This window comes from Hyposmocoma kahamanoa, unplaced genomic scaffold (assembly GCF_003589595.1).
Source record: "Hyposmocoma kahamanoa isolate Upper Pololo Valley unplaced genomic scaffold, ASM358959v1 272, whole genome shotgun sequence".
NCBI lineage: Eukaryota > Metazoa > Arthropoda > Insecta > Lepidoptera > Cosmopterigidae > Hyposmocoma > Hyposmocoma kahamanoa.
Genome location: NW_020653772.1, coordinates 69,739 through 91,867, shown reverse-complemented (window position 1 = coordinate 91,867; position 22,129 = coordinate 69,739). Strand labels below are relative to the sequence as shown.

The 22,129-nt window shown below is 34.2% G+C and overlaps 2 protein-coding genes across 2 annotated transcripts; both read left to right on the top strand.

Annotated features, from left to right (window-relative positions):
- The first annotated feature begins 434 nt into the window (after positions 1 to 434).
- On the top strand, positions 435 to 14,004 carry LOC113229063 (U4/U6.U5 small nuclear ribonucleoprotein 27 kDa protein-like). Its single transcript, XM_026462550.1, has 3 exons — positions 435 to 511; positions 585 to 920; positions 13,464 to 14,004. The coding sequence occupies exons 2-3, from the start codon at positions 590 to 592 to the stop codon at positions 13,529 to 13,531; spliced, it is 399 nt and encodes a 132-aa protein (XP_026318335.1). The 5' UTR covers positions 435 to 511; positions 585 to 589; the 3' UTR covers positions 13,532 to 14,004.
- Positions 14,005 to 14,163: 159 nt separating this feature from the next.
- On the top strand, positions 14,164 to 15,336 carry LOC113229066 (myb-like protein X). Its single transcript, XM_026462554.1, has one exon. It carries the CDS (start codon positions 14,164 to 14,166, stop codon positions 15,334 to 15,336), a length of 1,173 nt encoding a protein of 390 aa, XP_026318339.1.
- Positions 15,337 to 22,129: the final 6,793 nt, after the last annotated feature.

Here is a 22,129-nt window from a genome sequence, read left to right as displayed (position 1 = left end):
TTTTTGTCTATGTACTGCTTAAACTATTATGAGATTCGTTTTAGTAAACGGAAATAAGAGTTGGGATTTGTTTCACTTACGTTAAACTACTAAGCAATTAAGTCAACTTTGTTGGTAGGTCAATAAAGTCAAATATAATTTCTACTACCGGAGTTGGAATATTTAAAAGTAGCATCACATTTACTTGTCATTGCGTTTTGTTTTCATTAATTACATTTCACGTTCTGAAAAGAATATTTTGATAAAATTATATTTCTACGGTTTATTTTTATTTTTTAAAGAATGGCTAAAAATGTCATTTGTTGTGATGACTTATTTTGTTTCGCAACCGCATTCTAGGTAAATTTCGTAAAACAAGAATTGCGTAAACGAAACGTAAAATGAAACAAAACGTTTTTCCGTTAATCGAAAAAAAAAAACATTTCCAAAATGGCGGTCGTTTAGGTTGTATTCTTGTTGTAATTTTTATTTTATTTCTCAAAAATTTTAAAACTGGTGACTGAAATCTAAGGTAAAGATACTTCCTAATCCATATTTACCCTTCAGGTTAATGTTTTTTTAAATTATTATTTTGTATTTTACAGAAAAAATGGGTCGGTCGCCAAGTCCGCGGCGGCGTGAGGACAGAGATCGTCACAGGGAAAGAAGAGATCGGGACAGAGACCGTGACCGTAGAAGACGTACTAGGTCAAGATCACGCTCTTTAGACCGCAGAAGACGGTCTCCAGACCGCCGTAGATCCCCCTCACCACGCCGCCGCCGGTCCAGATCAGCATCACCAACCTCAAGTTCATTCGTTCCAAAACCAAAGAAAACATTCGAGAGACCTATCATAACTCCTGCAGACCTCGAAGGAAAGTCTCCTGAAGAGCAGGAGATGCTAAAAGTCATGGGTTTCTGCGGATTCGATACAACAAAAGGTAAGAAAGTTGAGGGCAATGTTGAAGGCGAAGTCCATGTTGTTTTAAAACGAAAATATAGGCAGTACATGAATAGAAAAGGTGGTTTCAACAGGCCATTGGACTTTGTGGCGTAGACGACCTATTTTTTTGAGTTTTAAAATGTTTTATGGACTGCAACAGTCTAGAATCTAGGAAAGTGATATTCGCTATTGTGTGATATATGTTTTTTCTTACTTAATTTTGGTGAAGGCATTGACTTTGGCTCTTTGCAGCCTAGATACATGTGTACAGCAGATGCTACTTGAACCATCATGCTATTTATTTATCCCATTATTTTCTTTAGCTGTTGCTGTGGTCTTCAAAATAATGGAATAAAAATTACAATTTCATTGCGAACTAAAAATGTAAAAAATTTTCTCCATACATATTTTTTAAACTACGATTTATGTTCAGTAATTATAGTAACTAAAGCTAAAGTATTTATGTCAATACATTCACTAAAATTATATGCAACAATATATTTTTCAAATAGTTGTTAAGTGTTAATCTTTATCTTTATATACAAAGTTGTAACTAAGACATATGTAAACATATACACATATATTAATAAAAACACACAACGTTAAAATGCACACTAGGTGAAAACATGCTCAGTAAATATAAAAATAAAGTAAATCTACATTTCTTTTATAATCTTTGTAACCTGACAAAAATCTTACATTTCAAAATGTACCTTCACCATTTATATATGTCCTAGTTACAGCTTTTAGCCACAAGACATTTGACTAAAGATGGAACTGGACAGTTTCACATGAGATTCTTGGACATGCTGTGCTAATATTGCAACGCAGCTGTAGCAGTAACAAAAACCATTTTATTGTGTCTGCCCATAGTACGTGCAAGTATTGCATTCTGCCTTAAGGCAATAATCACTTCTAGATCTAAAACTTAAATTCTTTTTAACAGTGATACACTGCTTACTCATGAAACCTGAGTCAATTAGCTTTGTGCTTCACATTATGGTTGTCAGCACTGTTCAACGTTCATAAGTGAACTGCCGCTTAAAAACAACAAGAAACTCATTTTTTGTCTTTATCACACAACTGACATTTGTTACCGATCATTAAATTAGTCTTGTGGCTGTTAGAGTAAGGTATTAGCAGGGCTATACGCATTGCGACTATTGCATGGTTGACTTCAGAACTATTCAACCCATCAAAAATATCTTTATTGTCATGTAAACAAGTTACAATTGACATAGTTATGTTGATAGAAGATGCATTTCTGTCCTGTCTATAATTTCTTATATCTGTCTAGGCAACAGGTTATTTGTCTTCGCAGCGTAGCTATTCTACATTCACAAGTTGAAATCAATACTGTCATTAAATGAAAAAGTAAATTATTTGAGAAATGATCATTGAAGCTTCTGTTTTTGTTTAGTGACGGTATTGGTTTTGGTGTACGATAGTTTGAATAAACTGAAGGATCCTTATATAATAGTCGTGAAGTGTAAAGCCCACTTTAGTTTTAAGGCCGTTATACAGTGGCCGCGCGCAGCGTTCGCCCGCGCGGTCCCCGGTTTAAGCGCACTGCGCACCAAGAAGACGTGATAGAGTCTGTGATTGGTTGAAAAACTTGAGGTGGAACTTTGGAATGGTTACATCACAGCTGTTGTCAGAAAACTTTTCACTGGAAACAAATTGTGGTTCCCACACACTATGCCGCCAGTAACCAGCCACAGCAATATATATAAAAAAACTAACCATTTATCCAAGGCACACCGTTTATAAGACTGAAGCCCAACCCCGCGTAGTGCTCACACACACCCCCCTAGCAATAGAACGAGATATATTTACTGTATACACAATACGTACAACTGTATGTAGATTGTAATCAACTTTATTGGTTAACTGTTTGTGATTGTAATTATGGATAACAAAAATTAAATATTATATTTTGACAATTTGAGAAGATGCCAAAAAACTACACAAAATTTCAAATATATTCCATATCCCAGTCAGCACAATTTCTATAATTACAATCGCAAACTATGATGTTGTTTACTAATAAAGTACAACGCTATATACATCATTATATACCATATACAACACTCCCCCTTCCTCCACAACGTACAATAGTTAAAGGATATTCTGCCAGAGTGATGTGTTTTTGAGAATTTTTTCATGTTTACATAACGTCATTAATTTCCACTGCACTGCTTCTATAAGCGTGTAATTTGAAGGCACCCTTATATCACGGTTCAGTATCAAAGTTGCAGCATTATAACAGTGCGATGTAATGCGTTTTGACCTTTAGGGTTTGATCACACTGATCAACAGCACTTTTGGTATTGCTCTCTGTAAAATGTGTCTGCGAATGGAATCTTGCAGTTACTATGCTGTACACCTATCATCAGACCCTTAGTTCACCGTGTAAACGATAAATTTTGAACAACACAGTACTCTGTCATTCTATCTTCCGTTTTTATATACACTGGTTGAATGTTTTTTATACTTTTTTTACAAACGCCTTACGTGGGTTTACGGGCATTATTATTTTCTGCCCATCACGGACTTGTCACGTTTTGTCACTACATCTGCACTATTTTGAATGAATCATAATGTTATTTTTTATGGAAATTTGTATTCCTTTTCGAACAAATTAATTCCAAAAACAAATGTTGTGAAATCTGACGAAAACTTCCAGGGTTATTTTTAAAGTACGATATAAACAACGTTTGTTCCATTAATTTTAATAATTCATCCGATTTTACTTTCACACAACATACAACCATTTTATAAATAACTCTGTATTTTTTGTCATCATAAACGGTCAGAATAGGGTGTTACAAATCAGTAGATAAATGTATTGGTTAAAACAAGCTATTGCTTGCAGCTTATTAAAATGTTTACTTTAATGAACGGTTAGTTATCTACTGGGTTTTTTGTTACACGGCGCCATTAGAATTACTTTAAAATCCAACTTCGACTTCCTAGGTCAGTTACGATCCGGTTAAATTATTTCCGGAAATCTGGAATTCGAAAACGTAAGAAATGAATATTTTGTGATCTTTAGATAGATAGATTAAAACTTTATTCACTTCCCTGACAACTTATTTACTAAGATCAACTAAAACTGACCCTATAATGACTATAGTCTGTTCTAATCCATTTTAAATGAAATGTAAACAAAACGGTGTGGTTGAATTTTTAAAGCAGTCATTAAATAAATCTAATAAGTAACGCTTTCACGTATATTTCGAAGATTTTGACTTGATATCTCATTATTTTCCAACAATACTCATTTAAATGACATCGTAAAATCGTATTTGAAAAATTTTGGCAAGAAAAGTGAGATTATTTTTTTTAATTAAAGATTTGGTTGCATAGTGCTGTACAGAAAAAACATTCAGTTCTTTCAAGTTTTTGTAATCGATTAGTAAATCGAAAATTTCAATCGCAATCGAATGAGTATCTAAATGTAAGATTTGAAGGAGGATTTAAACTAAAATTTCGAAATTTTTAAATATGCTTTTATAGATTACGTAATGAAAACCGCTAGTATGACTCAATTAAACAAATCGCTTCATTCAATTAATTTATTGATTTGTAGTTCGCATTACAATTTGACATCACTAAACATTCTATGGTCGGGTCAGTGCCTTGTTTGTTAACTTTTGTTTAAAATTGATTGAAACGAAGTAATTGAATCACTTAAAAATACCAAAAGGGACTTACAACTTTATATATAACTAATTAAACTAAGTAGTTTAGGAAATCATGGCAGTGAAAAAGTACTTGCTCAGCATAAATGCCACAATTTCCCACGACGCTAACATTCTGCCTGAACTCTGTTAATAAAGACGCCACTCATCTCAGACAGTCCTCTGTCGTATTACCATTTAATGTAATAAAGATTATATTTATGTTTTCAAACCACTCTATGGGTCGTATTCCAGAACTCTACTCAATGCTCAAGTCAGCATTTGAGCAGGCTTGAGTATTATTTCAAACACTGGAAATACGACCCTAATGGCAAGGACTTGAGTATGATTTTCAGTGCTCACTGCAATACTCAAGTCCTGACTTGAGTATTGAGTAGAGTTCTAGAATACGACCCGTAGGATCTTAGAACTCACCGAAAATCATACTCAAGTCCTTGCCATTAGGGTCGTATTTCCAGTGCTTGAAATCATACTTAGGTCTGCCCAAATCCTGACTTGAGCATTGAGTAGAGTTCTGGAATACGACCCTAAGTCACTCCTTGTTATAAATTTATCTACTGATTTGGAACAACCTATTCCAACCATTGGTCATCATCAAAGTTAAATTATTGGCTATGAAGTACACGCCATTATAGAAGTAAAATGTATAATTTTCTCAAGATAATAAATTAAATAAACTTAATATCAATCACAGGTTATATAAACATGTTGAAAACCTGAGAAACTTTCCAAAATTAACAACATATCAAGTTAATAGCACAAAAATTCATGCACACTTTGATATGTTAAGATGTAATCACACAAGCTGCATTACGACTAGTGTAGTGATGCAGTCATTTGAATTCTAATTACAATTGAAATGCAGTCGGTATGTAGCTCGTATGACTACCTACTCATACTTCACGTATGGTACTTATTTTCTGTAATGTGACATCATGTCGTCCTGCTCTTCACTAATTGTCATTTATCTAAAGTTTGTTCGTAACTAAGTAAGACGTCCGTCTTTCAAAAGTGAACAAATCCCCGCTAAGGCTCAATTTATATTGGATTTACATTGTAAAATGAACCCCATGTCAACTTTGTAGCGTTCTCTGGAATACCCGTAGCTACCGTATCGTATCTAGTTTGTGCATACCATTTTAGTTTTAAAAATTCGCTTCAAATTGGGCCTTAGTGTCTATTGTGTCTTAGTGTGCATAGGCACACGGCGTATTTTATACGGACCGACGATGCTCAGATGACGCGCGTAAACGAGATTCAAACGCGATGCTGTCGCAGCGAGTAAGTCTTTGCAGACCTTGAACATGAAATTTTAAGTGTAAACTCCAGTGGAGTATATAAGCTACTTGCTTGAAACGCGATACCGACGAGCTTCTTGCGCGTTAGTGAACCGCGCATCGTCGGCGCGTATAATATGCGACGGGTGCAAAGGCTTTTTAGTCTTAGTGACTGTGATACAATCCACAGCTGATTCAGATGTAAAATGCTACAAAATACCTTGCTTTATAAAATTTGCCTCGTGTCAGTTACGGAGTTAGTTCGACCACATAAGTCCGACCACGCCCGCGTCACCACAAGGACGCGGGGATTGGCGACAAAGGGAATCGCGCGGGGAGCAGGCTGCGGTGCAATTTATAAATCAAAACTGCACATACCGCCCGCTCCCCGCGCGATTCCCTTTATCGTCATCTCCCGCGTCCTTGTAGAGACGCGGGCGTGGTCGACTTTTCAGTCTAGAGAGGGACGATGTAAACGTACCGTTAATTTTTTTAAATTATTTCCTTCCCTGAATTTTGTTCAATACGACGAATAGCATATAGTCCTCTTTGGTTATGGATGCTAGATAAGTCCCAGGTTTGTTTCACGTTAGGACCAATTTCGAACTTAATTGGTTCTGGTCAGTGTTTTGGGTCTCACGGAATTAATTTTGTTGGCCCGGTACTCGAGGTATCTCGAGGGACAAGTCGTTATTTGGGTACAGTGTCACTGTATGTAATTATTTTTTGAAGAAATTATTTTAGTAGATTTTGATCTGTCAAATTTTGTACTAAATTAGTTTAAAAATCTTATGTAATATTAATTTTTTTTAAATCAATGTAACTAAAGACTGAATTTTTTAGTTACAAAACCTGTTACAGTCAGTGTAACATTGTTACAACTATTGTAACATGAGCGATTCATTCCCACTGTATATACCACAATTATTTATTTATATTATTAAATGTAATAATTAATATAATTTACGTTTTCTGAAAAAAAAAAAAGCAATGTAATTTTTTCTGTACACTTGAGTTTATTTTGAATATGTAGGTGAGAGGTAAAGAACTTGTAAGTGCCAAATAGTAGTTTCTACAACAGCGTTTTAAAGAAATGAGGCCCTTATTTCGGAATTTAAAAATGTTATATCTAATATAAAACAAACGACGATACGACCTTAATGTTTTTTACCATTGCGTGATTGTTAGCATTCCTAAGTAATGTTTGTAAAGCATAGGCCACACCACGAACGAAGCTAAGTTTCTTCTTATTATTATTTATTAATGGCTTGTTCTGTGTCTTCCACAATTCCGCCAATGTCACGTAGCCTCTACACGGGAGGAGGTAGATTTATTTTCAAATATAATTTTGACCATTACTGCTGTCTGTGAGACTCGAAGCGGGTTTATCTAAAACAAAACATGCAGTTGCAACATCACGGGTCAACACAAAGCATAGCCTAATAAATCAGGGTCATTAGTAAATGTATTGAGTAAATTAGTGAGTTAATGTAGATAAAAACAAGGGTTATAACAATAAATAGATAGATAAATGAAAAAAGGAGAGAAAAAAAAAATTGGTTTATTGCCAAAAACTTTTTTTTAAATTTAAGATGGGGAGGGCTTAGATCTCGAGGATGCATTTTATGCTAGTTGGACGAGGGACCTCTCGAAGGAGTAGATCGTAGAGAGAGACGGTTAGCTTAGGACAGTTAAAAAGAACAAGATCTGTGGTTCCTTCCTCAACGCCACACTCGCAGAAAGAGATATCTCTTATCCTGATTTTGGCAAGAAGCTAAGCTATATATATATATGCGATCGGCGAATGCTCCTTAAACTAAAGGGGAAAATATACAAGACCGTGATTAGACCTGTCATGTTGTATGGATCAGAAAGTTGGGCGATGAAAAGGGAGGATGAACGAACTGTGCGTGTAGCGGAAATGCGAATGTTGAGATGGATGTGTGGAGTGACGAGAAAGGATAAGATAAGGAATGAGTACATCAGGGGAAGTTTGAAAGTGGCCAGTCCAGTGACGGAAAAGATGAGAAGTAATAGGTTAGCGTGGTATGGACATGTCATGCGGAGGGAAGAATGTCATGTGACAAGAAGAATGCTAGGTGTAAATGTGGAGGGATATAAGGGGAAAGGAAGGCCAAAAAAAAGATGGATGGATCGTGTGAAAGATGACATGGATAAAAAAGGAGTATAAAATGAATGAAAATGACGGCTGATAGGGGAGAATGGAAGAAAAATACATGTTGTGCCGACCCCATCTAGCGCGGGAAGAAGATTGTGCTCTAACAATACTCAGCAGAGTCTACAGAAGCCCTTAAAATTACTAAGCGGAAAACTCGATACTGGCGAATTCTAAAAAGTAGCGTCACTAAGCAAAAAAAGGCGAAGAAAAAAGACAGACTGTAGGAAATGAAACACAGGTTACAGGTTGAGTCAACCGTGACCATGGGACCTGTCAATAACCCGAAACATTGGTTTGTTTGAAAAACTAATATACGCGATTTAAATCCGGAAAAATAGTTTCATTTCCTATGTGTAACAATCGCGAAAACCTAAGAACTGGATAAGACAGACTGTAGCTAAGCTCACGTAGTTACATGCAAAGCTAAGAAAGTACGTAGTAGTAGTGACGTGCTATTTTATGGATACGTACGGTGGTGAAAGGTGGCAGAAGGGCGCCATATTTTACATAGATTAGCGTGATCGTTGGGATAGTTTAGTTAGCTCGGTTAGCTTCGTTCGCGTTGTGGCCTGCACTTTAAAGCATTTAAATTCCAAAACATGGACTTAAGGTTCTTTACCTCATATTTACGGATATGTGATCAGTAGTGGTACGTTTGTTGGTTGATACGGTCGGTTTTTTGTATTTCTAGCGTAACACTAAAGGCCTTGCCAAATCAAATGCTCGCGGTGTTCATCAGATGACCAGAGATGGGCAATTGTATATTCCATACTTATTACAAAATCGACGTAGAAATCTTTTTTAGGTGAAATAGAGGCAACTCCACAAAATCTGCCATCCACTAACTAAAACGCGGGTAACTGACAAATGGTCAAATATCAGTTTTAAGTCGCAAAGCATAGAGCACAAATTCTCTTTTTTAATAACAGTTAAAATTAGTTAACGTGTTCCACTTAGCGGAACTTACCCTAACGACGCATAGCTGAAATAACATTAAACAATTTCAGTATTCTAAAATGGGTTATGGTTTTCTATGATATCTCAAAGAAATATTTTGTCACAGCCGCGTTTTGGTAGCGGACGACAGCAATACCTTTCAATCCTGTGGATTCTCACTGGTAAGGGCACATAACGAGATAGATTTTTATGAAAATCGTTCAAGTTTATACAATCTAACGTTTTTTTGTCCGTACGTACGATTCAATTATAGAAAGGCAATTCGAATCGTCTAGATCAGAAAACAATATTAGTAATAATTTCATTCAATGTGAACAAAACTCGGTTTACAACACATATTTAATTGTAATAGTTTTTGGCCTTCGAATTTTCGTTAATGGGTTGTAACCTATTACAACCGGGGCGTTTGCCCATCTCTGGATGTGACTCATTTGCCGATGTATTCACATCCCTTGGCCTTCAAAAGCAGTGTCCATTAAGTTCTTCTTAGTATTAGTTTTTCGATAATGACGATGATGATAAAAGAGCCAAAATGGCTTTGGACACGCGGCACTAAATCACCTTTGTTTTTTAAATGATACTGCAAAACAATTTTGTATTCCACACTTGAAATGACGAAGAAGTAAACTTAATTTTGATTTATTACATATTTAATGTCACAGCCTTGGTGTTGTAATAAGGCCACATCTGCAAAATGACAATTTTTCAAGTTTGAAGATAGTATTAACGAAATCCATAACTTCTTTATAAAATTGCACATATACATAGTTTGTTTTATGTAGTCGTCATAGTTTTATTACTTTCACGTGATAAGCACTTTTGACATTATGTTGTTTGATTATATCAAGGATGGATACGACTTCCAACTAAAATTGAATGTTAGGATTTTGAACTGTAAAAATTATACTTGGTTACCTAAATATTTGTGAGTTTTTTTGTAATATTTTGTATTTTTAGATGCCAAGGGTCAAATAAATCATTTTTAATTTATAAATGTTTTTTTTTCGCTTCTAAGAAACTTATAGAGTTGCACATATCGACCGTAGGCGGATGGTACGCGGCAATAGTTTAATAGAAACTGCGATACAAAGTTTGGATCGGGTGCAGTGACTCAGTCTTTTAAGGCCTTTTTAAAAACCTCGACTAATTTTTAACGCCTTACGGCTAGTCTATTTTTTTAACCCTCAAGTCTTTAGTCATAAGACTAAAACTGAAGACTTATTCGAGTCGAAGTCTTTTAACCCTAGGAAGCTTAAAATACTTTTAGAACTAAAACGCCAAAGGACTAATGACTCAGTCTTTTAAGGCCTTTTAAGAAACCTCGACTAATTTTTAACGCCTCACGGCTAGTCTATTTTGTTAACCCTCAAGTCTTGAGTTATAAGACTAAAACTGAAGACTTATTCGAGTCGAAGTCTTTTAACCCTAGGAAGCTTAAAATACTTATAGAACTAAAACGCCAAAGGACTAAAACGACTGACGCCTTAAAGCCTCGAGAGTCGCGAGTCTCGAGCGTGATTTTATTTCTACCCACAAGATATTTGCTTTATGATTGACGGGTAACGTTAACGTAGCTTTGTTCAGAGAAGTTAGTTAATTATAACCAATTCAAAAATTTGTTTTTTGGGAGTTTAATATAAAAAACAGTCAAAGTATTTTATCAAATTTTAGTGTCTGATACTGTCGTTTGACCATAATGATGAATTAAACATAGTATTTATGAACGTATTAAGTGGAGGTCCACAGTCTCTGCCTACCCCTGAATGGGTGACAAGCGAGATTTTTATGTATATATTTGTTCTATGTATTAATTAATTTAGTAATTAATTAATTGTCTTACTACTGTGCACGGGTTTCTAAAGAAGTCTAAAAAAGTACCAGGACTTCATAATAAGAAAAGTGGTTACAGACCAATATTACACAAAATAAAAAAAACAGCACGGGATTTCCATAGACTTTTAAATACTGGTTGTATTTCATTATTTCAATTTACTCGCAGAAGAATATTGCATGCAATCATTATATAATTATGACTTAAAATCTCGTACCTATTGCTTAAATCACTCTTTGAAAGTAAATAAATGTGGTTATTTACTACTTACTACGTCGTTTTTATTTATAAACTTCGGGTTTAATAAGACTAAAATAGGTATAAGTCCATTGCAAACAATTCGAGTCATTTAAGTCGTATAAGTCTTTTAGCTTAGAATAATAACGCATAGAAACCTAGCCCGCACACGCTAAGTGAGGCAAATTGAAGCGCGCCCAAAGGGCCTACACGAGCGGGCGGGCCTTCAGTGCTCAAGGTCAACTTGCACCGCGAACACATCAAGAATTTTAGCTAAAAATGACGAAATGTTCGGTAAATGAGTGTAAAAATACGTCAGACAAACACAAAATAGATACTAACATCACATTCCACAAGGAAGTAACGCGTTTCAACTTGTATTTTTATATAAATATTCACTAAAACCGAAAATTAACCTACTACTAAAACTAGCCTACATGAATTTGATTTATGCCTCACTTCGACAGTTCGTTTGATATGAAACTATCATTCTATGCGTTATTATTCTAAGTCTTTTAGTATAACGACTAAGTCTTATTAATAAAAACTCGAACCTCCAGTCTTAATTATAGAGTCGAGTCCTGTGAAATGAAGTCGAGTCCTGTGAAATGGAGTCGAGTCCTGTGAAATGGAGTCGAGCTGGTATAAAACGCCTTAAAAGTCTCTCTTTCATCGGAGCACCCAGACCCGAGACAATAAAGAAAAGTTAGTTTTTCTATATTAACCCGACCGAGAGATGGCGACACCTTGAAAACTGGTGTGTCACTCGACCACGAAGGTTGTCAAACTAAATTTTGAGGTAGGTTTTTTCAATAAAAAACTGTAAGAGTCCTCGTAGGTTATCTATCGCAGCACTCGCTTGTCAATTCTTTCTTATTTATATTTTATAGTCTTTTTAGCAGTTTAGTTTTCTAAGGAAAAGGAGAAAAAAATCTAAATTTAAATGTACTTGTTTTTGGCGCCTTTTCTTGTTAATATTTTCTTCTTTCTTGGCTTTTCGCGATTAGAGGTAGCGTTTCAGCCACTTACAAAGTGTTTTGACTAAACTAGTTCTTGAAAACGGGGAAACTTATTTTATCATAATAAAGAAATTTGGAAATGGAATTAGGAAATAGGAGAAACGAGGAAAAAGAGTGAAAAAGGGTCTATGAGATGTAAACAAACATTTACCATAAATACAGAATAAATATTGTTATATACAGTCCGCTATTGATGACCGCATCAATAATCATATAATTTTTTGAAGCTGTTGTCTTGTAGGTAATGGTCAAGATATACATATCAACTAAGCATATCAATAGATTTCATATTATCGAATTATCAACATGATTGAGGAAAAATGTATATTTATCAATTTTGTTATCATAACTTGTCGCTATTGTGTGTCATATGCTCTAAGTTGTGCGACGTGAACTCCGATTATTTATTTGGTACGTACTTATTTTAATTTATTCCTGATATGTAATCATGTAGGTATGCGTTTTTAGGCGCATACGCTAGATCTATTTCTAAAGCAATGTCTATAATATGGGCCTATTTTTTGAAGTCTTGTGTGTGAAGTGATTAACTTAAAAAAAGTTTTTAAAAGTACGCCTCTGTGATAAGTCAAGATGATCAGTATTATATGAAATGCAGTCAAAACGAGATTTTAAATTAAACGTGCTGTTTGTAGTTTGCTTTTGAACTTCGTTGTAATGTCACTCCGGCAAATAGCACTCCACTATAATCTTGGTTTTTTTTAACTTTCGCCAAGCTAGTAAAGTAGCCAATTAAACGATTTACGCACTCAGGTAAGGCCACTTCTAAAAAAAAAGCCACTTCCCCTCTGTTCCTTTACAAAATTCGTGTCAAAGTCAGCGTGTGAATGTAGTTTGAATGAGGATCACATCTTCTTTGAATGTCCTAGTTGACTTCCTTCTTGTATAACCTCCTTGTTCCCAAAGTTCCCCGTCTCAGAGAGATTACACATGGCAACTTTTTGCAGCGATACAATAGCTAATAAATAATAAGGTAGACACCTTAACACACATATTTTTAGCAGCAATGCAAACGTGCGGCTACTTCGATACAAAGCGCGATTGCATTGGTACACTGAGTCATAGGCGATTGAATCGATGCAATTGCGCGATTGTATCGATGCAATCGCCTATAAATTGCAAGTGTAGCGATGCAAATATGCAATCGCGCGTTTGCATCGCTGCATATATTCGCCGTGTGGAAACACTCTTATTAACCTTAAATCCCTTCTCTTTATTTGTATTCGTCCTCTATTAACATTTTGTGTGACTTTCTAAGCTCTAATAATATTATACTTTTGTGTGTTGTTTGTCCATGATTGTTTTTTTTATCACCTCAGGTATAATCTCTACAATAGCAGTCCGTCCAAGCAGTTCTTCCAAAAATAAATACCTTGCTGCTGCCTAAACGTTGGCGTTCTTGATCAATATTAACAGACATCATAAACCGAAACGGACACTGGCCCAAGGCTGGCTAATAAGGAAATGATAAGTAAGATAGAGTTTAAAGATTTTACCGTACACTTATAAAAACACAAAATGTAAATTTCAACCATAGATGCATATGAAGGCTCTCAGAACCCAAAGATCGGCTCGAGGCATCCACTGTACTTTCTCAATTTTGTTATGGGTACCTACATGCGATTTTCCCATAAAAATAATGACAGGATCGTATTCATTGAAATTTAAGATTGGTGGTATATTAATTCTGTTGAAAAAGGGTTTTTAATTTCCAAAGGCAACTGTAGAATTATTATTAAATCAACCAATGTTGAATTTCGCCGAGGGTATCACATCAAGAAAATCACTTCGAGGCAAAGTAACATTGTACGGTTACCACTTATGATAAGCCAAATAAAAATTCAAATGTATAATACAAAAAAACCATAGCCCAAATGTTACAATAGCATATATAATATATATTCTTCAAAGGTTACCTTATATATGAACCTGAATTGACTTTAAATGAAGCAGAAGAACTTTACAAGCCTGCTTGAATTGAATACCCAAAAAGAAAATAACGATTGATAGCGACAGAAAATGGAATCTTTGACATATAATGAAAAGGCGGCGTTGTACAACATTGAAAAAGCAAAGGAGGCAATTGTTGGTCGAGATCTTATAGCTACAGACAAATATTTAAGAGAAGTATTAGATTTAATTACTGTGCATAAAAAAAATGTATCGCGTAATAAAAAAAACAATACTGAATCGATAGACAGAGATACAGAAGAAAATGAACAATACAAAAGACGTAAAGTAAATAATGTTTTAGAGAGAGCAATACAAACCGAAGCGTTTAAATTTATAAAAGATGCGGAACAGGCATTTTTTAATTATAACTTCGATGAGGCAGAAAAATTGCTTTTCATATCTAAACGCATAAGCCCTGACGAGTACGTCGAGGAAATGTTAGCTTTAATAGAAAACGCAAAACGTGAAAGCATACCAAAGGAAAGAATTGAAAATTTAAGAAAAACATTCTTTAAACAACGTAATGCTGAACAAGATAAGGAATTAAATAATTTTGATTTTGCGAAAACGTTTAAAATATACAACGGTTTTGATAAGGCTGAGGAACTATTAAAAGCAATAGAGAATTTGTACACCGAAGAAAAAGCTAAAGAGTTTTTTAGACAAATCCAAATAGCTACTGAAAATCAAAGACCTTCAAATTATAACTACTGTGGTAACAAGAGTTCTATACACGAAAACATCAAAGTTGAGGCATACAAATGTCTGTTAAAAGCAAAAGAAGATTATCGGGAAGGAAGTTTCGAGACAGCTGAACAGTTATCGAAAAAATCAGATCGCATGTATCCTATTGACGACGCAAAGGCATTACTGAACGACATCAGAATAAACCTTGATGAATATGAAGAAGAACACTTTAATAATGAATATGAAGATGAAGAATATGAAGATGAAGAATATAAAGATGAAGAATATGAAAATGAAGAATACGAGGATGTAGAATATGAAGATGAAGAATATAAAGATGAAGAATATAAAGATGAAGAATATAAAGATGAAGAATATGAAAATGAAGAATATGAAGATGATGAATATGAAGATGAATATAAAGATGAAGAATATGAAAATGAAGAAATTGAAGATGAAGAATATGAAAATGAAGAATATGAAGATGAAGAATATGAAAATGAAGAATATGAAGATAAAGAATATGAAGATGAAGAATCAAGAGGCACTTGAATATATCAGCTTAACAATACCAGCTATACGAACAAAAAACTTTAATGAAGCTGAGAGATTACTTGAGTAATGTCAACGAATATATCATAATCCTGTAGTAGACTACGCACTAGGCAAAATAATAAAATTATGTATAGCTAGTATGCGAGAAGTTTAAAAATTTGAATTAAGTAATTTATATTTTAAAATGGCTATAATGGCTTTGTCAAAGAGGTTGTTTGGAACGGCTAAAGTATATCTTAAAAACATTGTCCCACACCTACAGCGTGATGCTGTTGTGAAACACATGTTTGATGCAATTGAAGTCAAGAAAGCAGCAGAGAAACATAAAATCACAGAACACACAAGATGCAGTCCTGTCATCCGAAGCAAAGAAACACCTTACACCAACCGAAAACGAAATTCAGAAGACAATTTTTTAAAATGCTGGTATATATTTGAATATGTCCAAAGACATAAATCTACCTTCAAATCAGAATTTTTATAGTAACAAGCTTGTAATAAGACTACTTTAAGAAAGCAATAAAGACGAAGCCTACCAATGTCTATCAAAAATAAAAGAAGCTTAACACGAAAAAAAAAATTCGAGAAAGCTGAACAGTTACTGAAAAGTTAGATCGTTGTGTCCTAACTCGTCCTGACGAAGCAAAGGTGAGCGAACCGGTGATAATAGGCGGCGTCTAAAGCAGCCACATTTGTTTGAATGACTCACATTTCGTTCCTGACTTTCGATTTAAATCATTATTAAAAGAAATAATTGTACGCATGTATTATAATACGTATTACATTATCTGTGATAATACTAAGTAACGTGATATGAGAAGGAAAATGTAAAAGTGACAAATAATAAACGGTTAGATTATTAAAACAGTTGTTTAATTTATTACTTAAGTTGTTGAAGGTTATACGTGTACAAAAGCTATACAAAACAAATAAATTATGTATGTAAAGTTGTGGAATTTGCAAATAAATAACAATTTGTATCACAAGAGCGATAGGATAGGCAATCACGAATAGAGGGACATTGAATACATATGGCATACAATACTACATCGCACTCCCGAAGAAGTTGAAAAATAACTTTTTTTTATAAAAAGAAACGACCTTAAATGTTTGTGGAATTACATCTATTTGCCAAGTTTTATTGAAAACGGCTAATAGAAAATGGGTGAAATCGAATAAACCGGATGCATCCCCTAATTAGCCACCCATAGAGGTGGAATATTTTATCCAAATTTGAATGGGACCACTACTTAACTTAGGAAACCCAACAAAAAAAAAGTATGATCGAAATCGGTTTACAAATGTCGGAGTAATCGCGTAACATTCAAATAAAAAAATACAGTTAAAAGAATTCAGCAGCTGCTCCTTTTTTTTAAGTCGGTTAATGTGGAAAATTAGTTTTAATCACGTTGTAGTTTATCCCAACGATATCTATGTACTGGTATATTCATATAATTCACAAAATTTTCAAATAGTCGCAAATAATTTTTTTAAGCAAAAATTTCTAGCTTTGGCTTCTTTAGGCTCAATTCACACTGTCACGAATTTTGTAAACAAATTGTACATCATTAGCTTCATGCTAATTGCGTTACGTAGAAACTAAATACCTTACGATGGCTGTGGGAATACCCAAGACGCGCGATCCGGAAGACGCGCGACCTGTTTTAACTCGTATCCGTTTTGTATGTCCTACATCGTTACATCAAGTCATAGATGAATATACCCTCTACATCAAGTTATGCCAAGCGTGTGGAGTCATTAATGGGTTGTTCTTCAAAAGGGGCAAAAAACGTCTTCCGGTCAATTATTTTAATATACTAAAATTTCATGACACAATTAATAAGCTTTTTATATATATTTACCATTATTTTACATGTTACCCAGTTTAAAAAATACATCTTTGGTTTAATTTATGAAAAAAAAATCAAAAATGTCGCTAAACGTCATTTTACTCCTATTCCTATGACGTCTCTTAACACAACATTTGTTCACAAATAATTTATTAAATACTTATACATTCTAAAAATTTTATGAATGAAAGTTTAATAAATTAACCTTCGTTTAAAATAAAAACCTCTTCAAATACTTTGCATGGTTAACTTAAACTTCAATTCAAATTATTGCTACAAGAATAACGTCATTTGTCGCAGTAACGTTGTTATATGAGTGGATGTTAGATGTTGCTATACATTGCTATTTGTAGAAGGGAACGTCCACATTATTCTTTAGTTTTGCTAAACTAATTCCCTCAATTCGAGTCACTGATTATAAAACATAAAAATCGATTAGCGTTTGAAATCTAAAGATGTGCTAAGTGTGTAAATGTATGTATGTAATTAATTCATGGGACAATTATAAATTAATACCAAATTTATTTAATCGATTGATTATGTTGACCATAGTAAATTGTCTCTCCATGTCTACATCACTAACCAAGCCAGCCACCGGCCGCCATTTTGGAAGCGCCATTTGTTATTTCCGCAATTTTTGCGAGAAAGCATTTTTTGACTAAAAATAAACTGTTTAGTTATGAGGACATAAGTGTTGTGTTTAGAAAATGGAAGACGAATATATGGAAACGCAGGATTTGACTGGTGCCGAGGTTGCGAGGGCATCTGATGGTCTAGAACCTGGTATAGAAATACCGAAAGATTTTGGTGAACCGACTGGTTATGATGAGATTTATGATGATGATGATGGCTCCAACAACTTCAGAGGTAACCGTGGCCGTGGAAACTTCAGGTTCGTACTTCCGATGCAATTTTTCGTCCATTGACATTTCATTTCTTCAATTGTGCGTTTGTTACCTATTTTCATTTTCTACCTCGTATAAGCGATAAGAACGAAAATTAGGATTCAAGGCTGCGTATTAAATTTTAAATATGTAATTTTACATGTATATATCGCGATGAACAACAGTGTACAGGTTAATTACACATGCTATTTTTCAATGTACAAACGGCAGTACATCAAGCTACACATTGACGGATCTTGTTCCGTTGCACTAGAGGCGATATACGCACAAAATTGTATAGCTTGATATGATGTTGACTTTACCTTACAGTTTACTTAGCTTGCATGGCGATTTATATACATACCTTATTTAATATGTTATTTAGTAATGCTTGTGTATATGTTAAAGAACTATATAAGTAATTATACATAATACATTTTGTGTGCTTCTCATTTGTTCCTCTGAGTGGAACACTTTTTTATGATGACCAGTGATGGGACAGACAAGTCTTGCGCCTGTCCGTAACAGTTGTAGTGCTACACAGAGCTTTAAGGACTATCCACACACATCAGGTACGTGGCCGGGGCGTGCTAGTTTGTATGAATTGTGGGCCCGTCCCGGTGCCAACACGGACATGTGTGAATGTGTTCATACAAAATGCACCAAAATTTTTTTGAGCTCCTGATGGAGCACAGCCCATCCACATCCAGGGTATGGCCCTTATGTGTATGGATAGTCCTTTAAATTGCTAAGATCTGCGGGACACTGCTATTGCGCCTGTCACTCTGAGACATAATGCTGACAAGTCCCATGTGCCTGTAATTTCACCAGAATCCTTACCCTTCAAAACCGGAATGCCGTAATGTTAACACTACTTGGCGTTAGGAATAGGGAAGGTGACAGTACGTCCTTGGATGTACTCTTTCACAAGGAGCTCTACTGCTACTAAATATCAAAGCTTTTGCTATGTTAACGAAGTGTTCTGTGGTTTCGTAAAAGTCTGCAGGGATCGCTAACCACCTTCCATCTCTAACGTGCCATTTCTTGGGTTGTGTACAATATAATAAGTCAATCTGTGTTAGAACTCGCAAAGCCTGTTTGTGATGATAGTGTAAGGCCTTATGCAGCATAAGTAAAGTAGGCAAGCTCATGTTAAGCGATACTGTCGTGGGTTCATGTTCAGTCAGATTAAAGAAATTTTTTTTGTGTGTTCGATCTTTGATTATAAAACTACAAACTAGTGGAGTAGTTTCCCAAAAAATATTTAAATAAATTGACTCATCTGAACAAAGGCCTATGTGCAAGACTGCTTATTCTCAGGACAATGTATGTTTAGTTTTGCTTTTTTTTGGCTGTGGATATCAGGGATAAAATTTCTGAATACACCTGTAGATAGGCCTTATTTTGAATAACAAGATTATGTATTTATCCTCTTTTTGCTGTATAATCATATCCGAGTCTGTTTTTTGTATGAATTTAAATATAATAATAACGTGCTTGGCAACAATACCAATAATCTGAGCTTAATCGAGGCAATATTCTTTATTTTTTTTATTACATATTGCTCACAGTCAACCCAAATGCAATAAGACTTAAATTAACAAACAATATTATATAAATTACAAAAATGAATAAAAAAATTATAAACAAAACACCATAAATAATAAATTATTACAGATAAACATTAACGAAAAAATAGATAAAATCCATTTTAAACAAACACATATATCCGGTCAGGGACTCCAGATAGCGTCCTGCGGGAAACATGAATTTTGATTCTGAGCATGCAAAAAGGTCCAACAAGGAGTCAAAGTTAAACAACTGATTTAGATACTTATGATTTAGATGCTCGGGGCATAGGGGCCATTTCACTCACTCTACATTGTGTGGTAGATACTGCAAATAATCTTTTTCTATGAAGTCGCACCAGATTAGTTCTAGGTACCATAAAGCTTATCTTGAACAACAAAACTGGGTTTCATATTATTCCCTGTACCAGACGAAACATATAAGTTACAAGAGCCAGATTGCGTCTCACTTCTAGCATTCTATAATTTACCATACCTAAAATAAATGTTGTGGGATAAAGTAAGGGGTAATATCCGTACATCTTCTTGTATAAATTTCGAGCAAATGTCTTTTGAATTTTCTCTAATGTTTGTGTGTGATTGTGATGGACAGGGTTCCAAATGATAGTGTTTATTCCAATTTGCTCCCAACTAAAGAGTTTTATACAAAAGAAACTTGTACTTTTTGTACAAAAGCTAAAAAACTACTTGCTAACAGGATGCTTCTCCGAACACTTGCATGTAGCACTTTATACACTACACAGTGCTTCAACATTGACGGCAGTCACAGATCTATTGCAATGATCATTAATTACAACTTGCAGTCAAGACATATGTAAAATTATGTACTGCAGGATTTTCTTGGCTTCGATTGTATATAGATCTAACTATCCTTACTTTTTTCGTCCCTTTTCATTAATAATGAAATATGAATATCATTATTTATGTTTTCCTGGCAGTTTCCGAGAAATAAGGTGTCGGCTCTTAAGCATTGTAAAAAATAATAATTGTATGAAGAGCTATGTAAGTGCTATGTCATTATTGACACAGGTTTTAGATACCAGAAACCATTAAAATCAAAGAATTTATTTATCGTTCTTGCAATATAAAATCATTGCTGCATTAAAATAAAATGCTGCTCAACTTTGCTACTTTGGTATCGGAGCGACTTATGTGAAATTGTCTAATATTTATTTATTTATATTTAATCAATTTTGTTCCCCTACTATTACTTTGTTTATTATCTCTAATATTTTGTCTGAAGGAATTTAATCCAACAAAATGAAATAAATAAATAAAAATTGTCTATTTGTGCCCAAAGTGTTATCCACACGCTGCTCAAGGCCTTTGGTTTTAATATGGCACTTTATCTGTTCGGGTAGCATTACGCACTTTTAGCATATGATATAAATAGACTGTAGTGCAGGCTTATTGTTTCGCTATAGGTATTTTTATAGCACAGATAGCTTGGGCCCTAAGTTTGCTATTGATATTTGACAGGATTTTTAATGTTTGGTATCTGCTAACAACTAAGAGTAGTTGTTTGTTAGTCAGATTAACCATTGCAATTTTTTCATATTCTGACATAATCATAACCTGACTAAAAACAATCTTTTTTCAATGTAAGTTGCTTATTATATTACTCATACTCGTACAATGACAAATCTATCAACCAAATAAAGTGACTGAAAGAACGAATGATTTCCCAATATTGTCTATTCCTTACTAAAAATAGGAGAAATAATGCTACATGAACTGTATAATGCTATCTCTTTCTTTTTTGATGTTCCGAATCGCCCTATCATAGTATTATGTTAAAGTATTTAAAATTATTTACGTTCATAGAATTTTAACTGCCAAAAACAGAAAAGTATGTAATAATGAAATCTATTAAAATTATGTTGTTTTCAATTATTTTTCCGCATTTTCATGAAGAAAAATAAATAAAACAAGCTGAGTCTTGATTGTGATTCGGAAATTATAGTCTAGTGTCAACTGTTAGTGTCGCCAAACAGCATATAGATGTCGCTGTCATAATTTTATGAAATAAACATACCGTATTTTTCGACAAAATTATTTCCTATGTACTATTAATTAAAAAAAATAAACAAAATATTGAAGAGATATATGTAAATAAATAAGTTCAACTTAACTTTTAATAATTTCAAATGAACATTTCGACAATACATTCGAAAATAATATTATTTCCATTGCATCCGTGTAACTATTTTAAGATTGCTAAATTTGACATAAGAACAATAATACTTTAATGTAAAAGTCACGTCATAGTACGAACTGAGTGAATGAAGAGCCACAAAGCTGCCAATAAAACAGTGTTAACATTATAATAAGCTTACTTTAAGCGCGTCATGGTAAGAAAAGTCAATGTAAGGTTAAAGTAATATTGTCTTAAGAGGTTGTGGTAGGCCCCTAGGTATTCTAATTATTTGATATAAAAAAATATGTATTTAATTTGGAGACAAAATTG

Coding starts and splice junctions, on each gene's coding strand:
- LOC113229063 (XM_026462550.1), top strand. CDS start 590: ATGGGTCGGTCGCCAAGTCCGCGGCGGCGTGAGGACAGAGATCGTCAC. Junction 921..13,463: donor CGGATTCGATACAACAAAAG/GTAAGAAAGTTG, acceptor TTATCACCTCAG/GTATAATCTCTACAATAGCA.
- LOC113229066 (XM_026462554.1), top strand. CDS start 14,164: ATGGAATCTTTGACATATAATGAAAAGGCGGCGTTGTACAACATTGAA.